Genomic DNA, 13,154 nt, shown 5'->3' on the forward strand with positions numbered 1-13,154 from the left:
TACCGTTGATCTTTGTCTTGTGTTTCTGAAAATCTAATATAAAATCGTTATAGTTATAGAAATGTGCGGACATAGATACAGTGGGACCAGTTTGGTATGCTATATTCTCCCGCTCTCACCTTTTGCCAGACTATTTATTTATTTATTTATTTATGTTTTTTTATCTTTTTTATTTCCCCTATCAAAGCCGCGGGGCATCACGTTCGTGGCTCGAGGGGGCTGGCTACAAAGTGCGGGGTGGAGGTCGCGATAACTCTTGAATGTCGTCCGGTTTGTAAAGAAAAAGACATAACGGGGGGCCTCCGAGCAGGACGAGAATGCGAAGGAGGGGCTATGACACACGACAATACCTTGATTTTTATACTCCTTTTATTTATTTATTTTTTATTTTGTTCGAAACCCTGAACCGTGTGCTCGGCACACTCGCATTTTACTTGCTCCCAGTTAGGCCTCCTACCCGTTCCAACTCGGTCTCCACCTCCATCTCTCACCTGGTTCTACCTTTACCTCTATCTCAAGCCTGAGACGGCCTCGACGCGAGTATCACCAGACCCGCGACGCGTGCTTAAGTGAAAGTAGGATTTTGCTTTCTACTGTTAAGTGAGAAATATGTTGCACGGAGTTTTAAAATGACGAGTAATTCGACCACTAAATCAGGGTGTAATTATTCGTTTAAAAAAAGTGCTTCCTTGGATTCAACCGCGTTAATAATGCGATTAAGAGAATGAAGGCGTTAACGGGTCCATCGATGTATCCGGGTACCACCTTCAGCTTAAGATTTCTATTGTGCGTTGCTCTGTTCTTGTCATCTGTCCATGGAAATACCCATCAACAAGGTAACGGAAAATACCGTCACTACCGATGTTTATTATTAACGATAATTACCTCATAATTTAGTTGATATTTGAATCGATGAATGGATTGATAAATCTTTCGAAAAGTTCATAATCAAAGTTCAAGCAACTTGCATAATGTATTATGGGTACGGTACTCGTATGCCTATACGTAGCTACGGTAATTCTTGTGAGGTGGGCGATCTCGTTTAGCCAACGGAAAACGAATCGAATTGAACAAGCAATACTACGTGATTTCCGCGTGTAATTCTTGTCACACCATCGTACGTATAATATCCGATCTTCAACATCTGTAGATCCCACGATGATCTTTCATCATGGGAATTTCTCGGCGATCATAAAAGATGAGTAACCGATCGATTCGGTACCAGAATGACTTTGACCGATTTCTGAATATGCGGTTTCACAATTATACAGAAATGGGGAATGATTCAATTTTATGATCAGAATCGCTCGGCAGGTTCACACGTTGATTAAGATAATCTTCATTCAATTTAAAAAATCGATTTAAAATATACCATTTTTTTTTAAATCGCTCACACTTTCTTCAAGCGATTACGCGATTCGATCGCATAATATTATGCATTACCTAATTCATATCTATAATTGTCGAAAATATATTAATGAAACTTTCTTATAAATAGTTTAGAAAATCATTACGTAAAGTTCGTTATAATTACTGCAATAGAGTGAATATAATTAGACCCTCGTTAACATGGTAGGTATGCAGTTTCCGGAACTACAACGAATACGAAATATTAAAACACGCGTGATCTGCACCCCAAGGATCATAAATATTCAAATTATAAGAGGCGGGAGAGGTGATTCTAATTATCATTTTATGGTTTCAAATTCAACGTAATTATGTATTTTCAATAAACCTGTTCACCTTTATCAACTCGTCTCATTAGTTTACTGGAATTGGAAACTACGTTATTAAAAAAAAACCCGATATCCCTATGCGTGGAAAATTCACGCACGCGGATCCACCGTCAGCTGAATCAATTCTTTTAATTTTTTTGGAAAATTTTCACTCGATATTCTCTTTCTATACTGAATGATGATTACAAGATTTGTATACGCGAGCGATAATAATATCTAGAATATCAATGAATTGTATTAGAGAGCAACGGTTTCTAGAGCACGGTGTTGCATATTAACGATCATTAATGTGTGCCACGCGTTAGTGCAACGAGAAGTGTTATCCATATTTGTAAATCTTATTAAAAAAAAGTTTTCCTTCAACGCTTCCGATCCTATTCACAATTAGGCCTATTTCAATATAATAAATGATGAAACGTGGCATAAACCGCGTTGTACACTTTTTTTTTGTGAATGAATGTCCGTAATTTACTTGCTTATTATACCGGATAAATACCTTAATTTTCAATGCGATTCTTTAACAAAGCTGTATTTTATTTAATTATAGATGTTCACAGGACCTGGAAGAACTTCTCAAAAATCTTATTATCCGCTAATACATATGGAGAGAACGATGATCAGGCAATATCATCGTCCCATAATAGTAGTGCGAAATTACCGTTGTTGCTAGACGAGAACAATGTGATGCACACAGATCATTCGCTCGAGAACGAGGATGACGATGTTACTTACAGTGACGAGTATGAACAAGAACCACATCACCCCCCAGCTGAATTAAAAACGATGTTACGTCCGACAAATCAACAGAATTCAACGGTGTCCACCACACTCGCAGAATCTTCGTCAGCTACCAACCAAGACAATGATTTCAGCGAATACCCGCTGGTAGATCCACACTATGAGGAACAATACGATGCTTATTATTACTACGAGGACTATGAAAACGACACAAAACTAGAGCACCCCGTTGAGAGTGCCAACGATACTTCGTCGGCGTTAACCGACTCAGATTTCACTACAGCCAAGTCTACTTTTCCAAGTACAGACGATACGACGTACCATTCGGCATCTTCAGATAAGTTCGAAGACTCTGATTCAGACGATGGTGATTATGGCACCTCGATGGAAGGTAGCAATAAACATTACGTTGTAGCGTCAAATCATTCGGGCAAACTTCCGGACAAATCAATACTCATTGCGGAGGCTGTTGTTTCTGTGGTAACAACGAAAAGTGTTGTGAACGGTACATTTTCCGTTCCAGTAACTCCCTTACCCCGAACAACGGAGCAAATTTCATCACCACCCTCATCTTCGGAATTTATGAACAACAAACACCTGGAAAGACACCATACGACCGAAAACTCTATAGTTCTTGCATCGGTCCAGACCAGTCGTAGCATTTCTGGAGCTAGATTTCTTCCGTATCCTGTTGTAGAGCAAGTGGAACAAGTAGCGCAGAATGTCAATGGAAACAATAAAGTACCTAATCAGTCTGAATCCACTGAGAGTATCATTGATAAATTGGATCGGGTGCAGTCTGGGCTATACAACGGATTTTTGACGAGTAGTTTCAAAAATTCTGGTAACACGTTACAGCTAGATGTACTCCAAGAAACGGAGCAGACCAAAAAGAGTAAAACCACAACAACAAGAACTCCTATAATCACTAAATTTGTACCAGGACGCATCTCTGCCACTAGAAAGCCGATAACATCTGTATCGCCCATTGTCCCAATCATCACAAAATTCAGCAGGAGTGAAACAAGGTTGAACAATACTAATACTGCAACTGCCAAGAATATTTCGAGCAGGATTTCTCAGCAGCATCCATCAGCTAATAAGACAAGCGCGATTCCAGGAGGGAAGGAAAATAACGGAAAGCCGAAGAGCATCGTAGTGCAAGACGTCAGTGCATTTTTGCCACCCGGATTTGATTTGGCAAAGGCGAAGAGTGAACCGACAGAAAAATCTATCCTTGATGATATTTTATCTAAGGCTACAGTGGACGTTTCTGCATTCTTACCATCGGGCTTTCAGAATAAACCCAAAATTGAACCTGGCCAAGAAAAGAACGAGCAACTACCGGTACAGGACATATTCAAAAAATCACAAGTAGATGTCTCCTCGTTTTTGCCACCTGGGTATAAACCAAAATCAAGCACCGACGATGTTAGTAATACATCTTCAAAGCAATCTCGCCTGGATGACCTATTTTCTGCCTCAAAAGTAGATATTTCTTCCCTTTTACCACCGGGATATAATCCAAAAACCAGTAGTAGCTCTTCACAGTCTAGCAACGATGGTAACGACGTCAAAAATTTGACCGGTCAGGTCAGCGCTACAACGCAAGCAACTCCAACGACAACAAAATCTGGAGGACTGAAAATAGTTTTTCCAAGCAGACCAGGTGGTCGAAAAGCTATAAATAGAATAACAACTCCGTCTTCACACCAGGCGCCAGGCGCTTTTAAACCTGCCATTCAAAAGGGTTGGCCAACAAGGTGAGACAATAAAGCGTGCAGTCATTTGAAAAATGTACATGCGTGATTTTTAATACATAAAAAAAAATTGCAGAGCAACAACAGAATTCACAGGCTGGCCTACATCTTCTACAACTCCCATATCAATTGAAAAATTGTTAGAAGCAGCACGTACAGCAACTGCTCAGCTAGACAATATGCCGAGTACCCCAATTGCTAGCATGACATCGACTACGACTACTACGACAACAACTACGACAACACCTCGTCCTACTACACCCGGTACTTGTGAAGAAGAATGCGAATTAGCTGGAACCATTCGCCTGGTCGGAAATACAGCTTGGGTGCCAGAGTTGCTCGACAGCAATACTATTGAGTGGAAACAACTCGCAGATAAAGTGGAGTCAGAGGTAACTCCCGATCAAGTCCGGTTAAAAACAAGTTTAGGCAACGTTGAATTAATTTATAGCCATCCATGAATTATTGAAGAGTTTAGCAGATTCTGATCAAATAGACTATGGTACAAGTTGATGGTTTGGTGAGAAAGTTTAATCAGTCGCATATCGTTTCAGATAGAATCTGCTTTCACAAAATCTAGTACCTTACGAAAATGGTACAAAAATATAAGAATCGATGCATTCAGGTGAGAACTTTGAATTTATGAACCATTCAATATTACTTGATGACCCATGATACATGCAATCAATTCTAATTCGCTAGCCAGGGCAGCATACTGGTGGATTATTTCGTCGAATTGAATGACATCGGTAAAAAAATTGACACGCAAGAGCTCAAATCCATATTCCATGAGTCGTTGAATACCTACACACCCATTAATGACAACAGTTCGGAGGTTGATAATCTACTAGTTCTAGGGGCCTTTACCATTGATCCTACATCGACAGATTTTGTTGGTAAGTGCGGGAAAAATTTCATTCTCTAACTAAAATTAATCAATGCAAAGTTATTACACAATAGATATAAAAAAAACATACCTAGACAACTCTACTGATTTTTAGTGGTACCGAAATTTGCTGCGCCACAGTTGATTGATGACGAAAATACAATTATACCGCAGTGGGCGATAGCGGTGATCGTTATCGGGGTTGGCGGTCTGCTATTCATAATAGTATTTGGTGTTTCTGTTGTAAGCATATCCAGACTACCAGTATTACTATTGAAGTAAAGAATGCTCAACATTGGAAAAGAAATCTAATAGCAAATTTGAAAACATTTTCAGCTACTCAATCGGCAGACTGTTACCAAAATCAAACCTACAATGCCTATATACGATGAAGAAATAGAAAAGAACATAATTCACAAGAATCAAGCAGTTGCTGGACGTAGATCCATTGATTATCCAAAGGACGACTTGTATAATATCGAAACAGATTGGAATGACAGAACCTTCGATTCGACATCAAATAAGGTACTGAACAGACATTACCATTGGTATTTCTGAAGCTAATAATGGTTCAAAAGACTGTTATTTTTATACGCGTCGGTTTTATGTTGGTTCACAGATGATGGTAGACGGGCCGTACGATTCTTCAAGGTATAATTTATACGACAGTTGGAAATCCGAATGGAATGGATACTACTACAACGCATCCCATGCAAGCAATAGAAGCCCGGGTTATGAAAGTACAACCAATGTTTCACGGCATCGTCCGAATTATGACACAGATTTCTGAACTAATGTCAGAATGAGATGAGCATTCAAATTACTTGGCACAAGATGCAGATAAAAAGAGTATCGAACTACAACGTTGCTGTCACTTAGATCTGGTTGCCTCACTAAAAGCTATTGAAACTGCCATTATTCATATCTCAATCATTGGTACACCCCGATTAATGAAGTGAGTAAATATTTTTCGAATGTGTTTATTTACTGCACTCTCATTAGCCACTATGTTCATATTCAGTACATGAGTATATGGAATTTCTTGAAATGCCATGAAAATCAAGAACCAATCTGCCTCGTGATCGATGTATTTACATTCTCTCAAATTAAACTGATATGACAAATTTGAGAAATGCTCATTTGGTCAACTTGATGTGAGGAGTTTAGGATGTTTAGTAATGAAAATTATTGAGCCTGAGAAGGATTTCTACGGAAGTAGTATCAAAAAAATAATTTTAAAAACCAAAAGTCTTGTTATATTTTGAAAGTACTTTTTTCGAGACCAGAGCATCTACTGGATTAAAAAACTGAGTTACATTCGATTCAACACGCTCTGTATCGATCTGAGTCTGTTTATCAATTCATCTGCATTAGGTTTGCTGTATACCGTTGTTAAACATTTGGCGATCACGTCTTGACATTTAGCGGTAATTTTTCTCCTGTAAATGTATTGATTGAAATTTTAGGGAACAGACTGCTGAGTAACGATATATAGAATATAATTTTCATATATTACCTGATGAAAGTGTTTGTAATATTGGAGCTTGATGTAAAATAAGTCACCAGATTGGCTGTCGATTCAATGAGGTGAAGTTCATTTCCTTCCGTTAGCCAAGTACGATTATTGCCTCCAATCATTCTGAAAAATTACAAGCAGATAACAATGATCATCGATAACCAGAGTCCAAATCTTTCAGATCGAGTCTTAACACACGGTCAGACATACTTGTCATATAGGTCTAGAAGATCTTCTATGGAAACACCCAATTGCAAGAAGCCTGATATTATGTGGTTGTTTGAGACTCGTAATCGGCAAGCCCTCAATTCTAGTTGTTTGATGAGGAAATCTGCGAGAGAATGAAAATCCGTTATAAAGAGTTATCTAAGTCAGGCCAGTGCGATTTTGATGATTTGTTACAAAAATCCGTTGATTATTACCAATTGGAAAACAATGGGGTGTTCCAGAGTACTCTTGGCCTAAAAGTTTAACTTTAGTCATCAGAATCACCATTTTATCTTCAGCGGAAGGCGCCACTGCATTTTTCAACTCTGAAACAAATATCCACACTCATACAATGTTTAAAAAACGCGAGCAAGTTACAGATTGTTTTACTAAGAATTCAAATACCATTATCAATTATGTTTGTCCAAATTCCTTGAATCAACATAGAATCTTGATGACCGGAGCAATGTATTATAGCAAGTTTACATTCCCAGAGTTGCAGGGGTTCGGCATATTCTTCATACAACTGCAAAATATTTACGATTACGGACGACCATTACTATAGTTACCGCGGCAGAAAATTATCAATTACCTGTGTCACATCCAGTAGTGACGAATTTAATCTCTTTTGTGCGACCCTCACAGTCATTGGATTCAATAAGTGTTGTTGACTACAAATTGTGTCCAAAATCTGTCATAACGAAAAAAAATTAATGAATTAGCTGAGAATGATTTATAGGTCGGATCGATTTGAAGAATACTATATTTACCTGTTGCTGTATTCTAGCTACTTCCACATTGTCTTCCAATTCTCTAAGGTAAATTCCAAGATACGGAGCGTAACCCACTTGATCACTGCGCATACATACAACGGCACGAGCCAAGTACTCGACTCTCTGGGATAAAGGTACGTCTGAACTGTAAAAAGGAAATGCGAGGCAAAAAACAGTCGAGAATTTCTAATCATCGGAGGACTGCGATTTTAAAATAGGGCGCTTTCAAACGTACCTAACTTTCGTAGCTAAAGCGTCGAGAATTCTTGCAGCAGCAGCGTGATTCTTATTCCGTTCATAATACTGCCATAAAAGCTCGGGTGCGTTAACGCGAATCAGATATGCTTCTAACGAAGGGGTGGTGAGAGCAACGAGTTCGCCATGCAGCCCTCGGTCTATCATCCACGAATAAATTGAAGTGTGCAATATTTCACATGGGGAATGCAATGCGTCGTCTATAATCTCGTGTAACTGTAAAATATTGCTGACTCAATGACTTTCGTAAAATATTTTGTGGCAGGTCAACTATTAAGCACATCTATGCGACGCATGGTTATAAGATTATTCAGAGATTCTTACCAATTCCTTTGCCGGAACAGAAGTTGTTATTGAATTGTTATGTTGTGGGGGTCCAGGTTTACTTGGTATAGTAGGTGTCAACGGATTCGACATGCTCTGGTTATACAAATGATCCAACATAGCTGTGAATTCCTTGTAAATTTCGACCCTATTGAAGAAATTAAGAGGAAAGTAAAGATTTATTTCGAGATTAATCCAAATCGGAAGAGATTCACGAGACAAACACCTTTTTATGTATGCCAGATTTCCTTCTTGATCCTCTGCCGGTTCGTTGTTTTTGTAATAATGTAGAGCAGCATTATTTGGATCGACCCTCTCTGCGCAACAGAGACACAGCTCAAGGACACCGAAATAAAATTGGCATACCACAAATTGCTGACACACTGCACCCAAGTTCAGGCGAGGAGCTACTTCTTTACAAAGCTGATGAAAAAAAAAGTTAAATAAAAATGCGATTAATGATTGCTCGATGCAAAAGAAAACGAAAGAGGTTTGGGTCCGAAAAGGCAACCCAACCAATGGAATAGATGAAAGCTTTCGACTGACCTTCAGCGCAGATTGTAGGTAACTGTCTTTTTCTTCCGGACTTGTGCAATTCTTTGCTTTCAAAATAATTTCGTTTGCCTGTGAATATAAACGAGATTTGAGATACATGCTATTGAAGTGAAATATTTTTTTTCTTAAAAAAAAAAACACACCTTTGAACAAACAGCATCTTCATTTCTGTATAGATTTGGGCAAACCTCACGTAATTTACAGCTTACTGCATCGACTGAGGCATTATCTCCGAGATAACTGAACGGTGAAAATTCGATTCATAAAATTGTCAACATAGTCTCGAATTATATTAAATACCTTTGATCAAAGTAGGACTCACCTATCAATTAAATGTACAATCAATAGAGAAGATATCTCGTGACCGATCAAAATCAAGTCTCGGTATGTCGCTGTTGTAAATTGATTAACTTGATCTTTCGTCAAACAGCTGACGATGTTATGCAATTGATTTTCACATAATATTCGCCATAGGCCAAGTACTTCGCAGGCGTGTGTAATAAATACTTTCAAAGCATCCAGGGAATTACGTTCTTCGATTATTGGCTCTTGGAGATGTGGCGACAAAGAACTTTCAAATCCGTTTGTTGAATTTCTGGTAGTATTATGCCTAAAATGAATCAATATTGAATTGTGCTAAAAGATGTATCGGAGTTGACTTACTGTTTAGAAATGTTGGTATTTTTATTCAAGAACGCCCTCAATGCCTGGAGATGACCCAGTATCCACCCAATGTGTGCTGTTGGAACAGTGCTTAGGATCTGAAACACAAAATGAAAAAAATTGACATTTTATCAGGACCATAAAAAAAGACTTGACCTACTATACTCAAACTTGAGATCTTATTACCTGAACTTTGTTATTCACTACTTCTTGCTTGATACAACGCACATTCCATATAGGTCGAAGTATTCTTCCTACATAAAGATACAGGCCACCGTGTTTTCCGGAAAACTGTTGGAGTGCTACATCTGAATTCACAGGCATCTGTGAATTTGACCTGTGAACCGGAGATCTTGGGTCAAATCTCTGAGACCGTGGTGTTGATGTACGAAGATCACCTGAGAGACAAAATGAAAAAACATGACACCTCAATTCATTAATCATTAACATATGTAGCGATATTATGAATACCAGATTGCAAACTGGCGAGACCATAATGAGGATCAACCCCGCTGGAGAACGTCGTTATTTTTTGGGCTCCGTACAGGAAAAACGCTCTCGTAGCCCAATCGGAAAGCTAGAAAAGAGATTATAAGGTATGGAAGTTTGAGGAAATAGGTGTACAATTTTCCACAGACCTGAGCATTCTGCGAACTTTCGAGTGTAGCTAAGATAAGGCACGTGGCACACGCTTGTTCCGGAGACTGACTTTGGAAATACATGCGCACAGCTTCAGTATCTGGTCCTCGTTGCTCCAATAAAAGTTGCCTAAGAATATCGACGGGTCGTACTTGGACCAAAATTATAGCACCCTGTAATTGTAGATGAGATCTGAGTTAGAATATGGAATCATCCTGAACTATTAAATATTATAATAAAAATTAGTGAATCACCTGCGCTGTTAAGAATATAAATTTCCGAGGTGCCTCCATATGTTGTCTAACCAGCAACGGAGGATCTCCGTTCGGATTAGACTGTTTTTCGATGTGCACAACAGTTTCTCCAGGGATTTCCGCCATTGCCCACGCAGGGCTATCTAGTGGTAAAATGCTTTGGGTTTCGGCTAAGTAATTTGTGAATGGATAAGCATCGTTGCTCAAACACCAAGCTGTTTCGGTGTCTCCGCCACAGATAAGAAGAAGAGTTCCTACAATTACAAAATCAAGTCGTTTAAAGTTAGAGATAGCAGGATAGAGGTCAGAATAATGCAAAAATTTACCCTTCCTGTAATGTGCCATTTGTACTTTTCTTGGTCTTGACACAGGAGCATTGGCTGCATATCCTGGTGGAAGCCTGACGTGTATCAATTGCAGACAATGTGGTCTACTAGATGGATTTGTTATCGAGCTGCACGATAAATAGAAACGTGTTCCAGTTGCTGCAACAGCAACTAAGTTCAGATGAATTGATTCCGATTCTGCAATAGCAGATATACTCACTAATGGCCGGAAATTGTTACTGTCAAGTGTTCTGAAAGGTCGTATGGAATAGTATATCTTCTAGTAGTGATAAAAATGGGAACAAAATACAAAATTAAATTCATGTGACTAACTTAACAATGTGGACAGCGTTCTGAACCAATGAAGATTGGGACACGGAAGTGATTTTTGAAGCGCTTCCTTTATCAATATCCCAGACCGCAATGGTACCTTTGTCGCCGAGCGTGTATAAAATATTTCGACTATCATCTACCGATATTTGTACAATTGCTTCTTCCTCGGATAAGGCCACAGTTACGAATGATGGGACTAAAAATGACAGCGGACCCTCGGAGTGATTTATTTTCTTGCAACGCTTGCCAAACCATGTGCTTTCTGCCTATTAATGGGACCAGACAGGGTAATAATTTTGATTACCAAAATGCAGATTGGTTGTTGTGTCACGAGCTGAAAATCGTCTATCACTCACTTGATAATATATCTCATACAGAGAGCCATTTCTTCCACCAAGAAATATTCGTCCACTATTAGTATTAGCTATAGTTGTGATGGCGATTCCGTCCGTAGGAACAATGAATATTGGCTCTGGGACAAGCTGCATTTCTTCAGGTGTTCCTGAAAAAAATACATAGTCAATAAATGAACAAATGACTTGAATTGACGTTACAAATGACATCGGAAAAATGGTCAGAAAATTACCATCGCTTGGATCAGTAAATGTCACTCCAAGTACAGAAATCTCAACAGTTGTAGTAAGTATCAATAGATACTTGACATAAGGTTGAAAAATTTCTGGTTTTGGTTTGACTAATCCAACGCTTATGATGGTTTCATTGAGCCCATCAAAATACGCTACATCAGACCTGGAAATTAGCAGTCATAAATAGAATTCACGCCCAAGCTATACTGTCTGTAAGAATAGATCTCTTACCCATTTTCATAAGACCAGACATATATGTCACTGTCGATCGTGAGCCAAGCTTTCGAAATGTCAGTAAAGAGGCCCATCATACAATGGCATTGCATATCTATAATTTTATGAAGGTGACAATGTGATGATGTTGATATTACTAATACTATTTAACAAACTGGAAGTCATTGATCATAATCGATTTTGAAAAGGATACGTCCAAAATGCTCCATTACTTCAGGGGGTAATGGTACTTTGCCATGCATCCTCATTTGGTTAATGTTAGCAAAACTCATAGCAGCACTGCTTAGATTTGGATAATCATGATCATCAAGACCACTCACAGTTGGGCCTCCTGTATAGAATATTTACATTTTGGGTTGAAATTATATTAGGAATGAAATTTGGAAATTAACATGTTTGAGCTAAGTGATAAATAACAATTTTAGTTGCCTCATTTACCTTGTGCATTATAATGCATAAGATTTAATAATGATGGAAAATTGCTATCAGCTATAATGTGTTTGTCCAACATCTTCCCCGCCATTTCTAAGGCATCCAAATGAATCTTCAAAGGCTCCATTGTTTTTGATTCCAATGATGTTACTTGCTGATATGCCACAAATTCTGTAATATTGTTGATCTCAATTAATCATAAGACCAAAAATTACAATCAAAAACTAACTGTATTGTTGAAGTTATTGAAAGGTCGATTGTTCTATAGGACTCTCAAGAATGAATTTACTTCCAAACTGTTGTCGCAAAATATTTTCAAATCGCGGTTCTTTAATACATTAATGTTAGTTTGACTACCTGTATTAAAACCTAAGACACTGTTAGTGAATAATATATTTCATTATGTTTCATGCAGCTTCGGAGGTTAATAAATTGACATTGTGAGGTTATGTTTGCGCTAATATCATCAGTTTTGACTTGTAGCATGATCAGAATTCAGAGAAGCTTCAATTATGTAAATCGTTATTTCGGGATCTTCGCGATATGAAAGTTAAATCAAACGAAACAACTAGTTTTTCCTTACTTCACAATCAATGTTTATAACGCCACCCCACGTAGGGTGCCGGCTTTGGCGGGTAGGTAAAGTTTGCACAGTGATAGAACGAATTCATGTAAAATCAAACTCGTCCCCTCTTTTGCGTTGAGTAGAAAAATTTTCTAATTATTCACAGACGTCACTGAATCCTCATCACCAGAATCACTGAGGATCAAAGGATATGTTTTTTATCTTGCTATTCATAAAATTGACTAGTCGCATCTATTGGAATGTCCTATTTCTCAACCGAAGAGATTCGGAAATTCCGTTTGAAGGTAATCAAAAGTCAAAGGCTCGATACTCGAATCTCGCATCTCAACGCAGGTGCTGTGAGTTTTGTA

General features: G+C 38.4%; 2 protein-coding genes across 3 annotated transcripts; one reads left to right on the forward strand and one right to left on the reverse strand.

Moving 5' to 3' along the window:
- The first annotated feature begins 391 nt into the window (after window positions 1-391).
- On the forward strand, window positions 392-6,249 carry LOC105688845 (flocculation protein FLO11). The gene is made up of 8 exons (XM_012405444.3): window positions 392-836; window positions 2,284-4,237; window positions 4,311-4,626; window positions 4,789-4,859; window positions 4,937-5,130; window positions 5,236-5,363; window positions 5,457-5,645; window positions 5,740-6,249. Exons 1-8 carry the CDS (start codon window positions 725-727, stop codon window positions 5,908-5,910), a joined length of 3,135 nt encoding a protein of 1,044 aa, XP_012260867.2. The 5' UTR covers window positions 392-724; the 3' UTR covers window positions 5,911-6,249.
- Window positions 6,250-6,353: 104 nt separating this feature from the next.
- LOC105688839 (nuclear pore complex protein Nup155) lies at window positions 6,354-13,029 on the reverse strand. 2 transcript variants are annotated; one of them, XM_012405432.3, is made up of 26 exons: window positions 12,802-13,029; window positions 12,225-12,389; window positions 11,980-12,117; window positions 11,784-11,880; window positions 11,552-11,715; window positions 11,322-11,467; window positions 10,966-11,231; window positions 10,633-10,883; window positions 10,307-10,560; window positions 10,052-10,225; window positions 9,885-9,990; window positions 9,600-9,811; window positions 9,414-9,511; window positions 9,073-9,360; window positions 8,894-8,990; window positions 8,742-8,819; window positions 8,422-8,618; window positions 8,196-8,343; window positions 7,852-8,087; window positions 7,614-7,761; window positions 7,436-7,534; window positions 7,249-7,369; window positions 7,059-7,169; window positions 6,847-6,967; window positions 6,637-6,759; window positions 6,354-6,559 (listed from the first exon to the last, which is right to left on the reverse strand). In XM_012405432.3, exons 2-26 carry the CDS (start codon window positions 12,343-12,345, stop codon window positions 6,433-6,435), a joined length of 3,921 nt encoding a protein of 1,306 aa, XP_012260855.2. In that variant the 5' UTR covers window positions 12,346-12,389; window positions 12,802-13,029; the 3' UTR covers window positions 6,354-6,432. The 2 variants fall into 2 exon arrangements, with proteins under 2 accessions (XP_012260855.2, XP_048510802.1); XM_048654845.1 differs by lacking the exon at window positions 12,802-13,029 and adding an exon at window positions 12,576-12,592.
- Between the last annotated feature and the right edge of the window lie 125 nt (window positions 13,030-13,154).

Source organism: Athalia rosae, chromosome 1 (genome assembly GCF_917208135.1).
Source record: "Athalia rosae chromosome 1, iyAthRosa1.1, whole genome shotgun sequence".
Lineage (NCBI taxonomy): Eukaryota > Metazoa > Arthropoda > Insecta > Hymenoptera > Athaliidae > Athalia > Athalia rosae.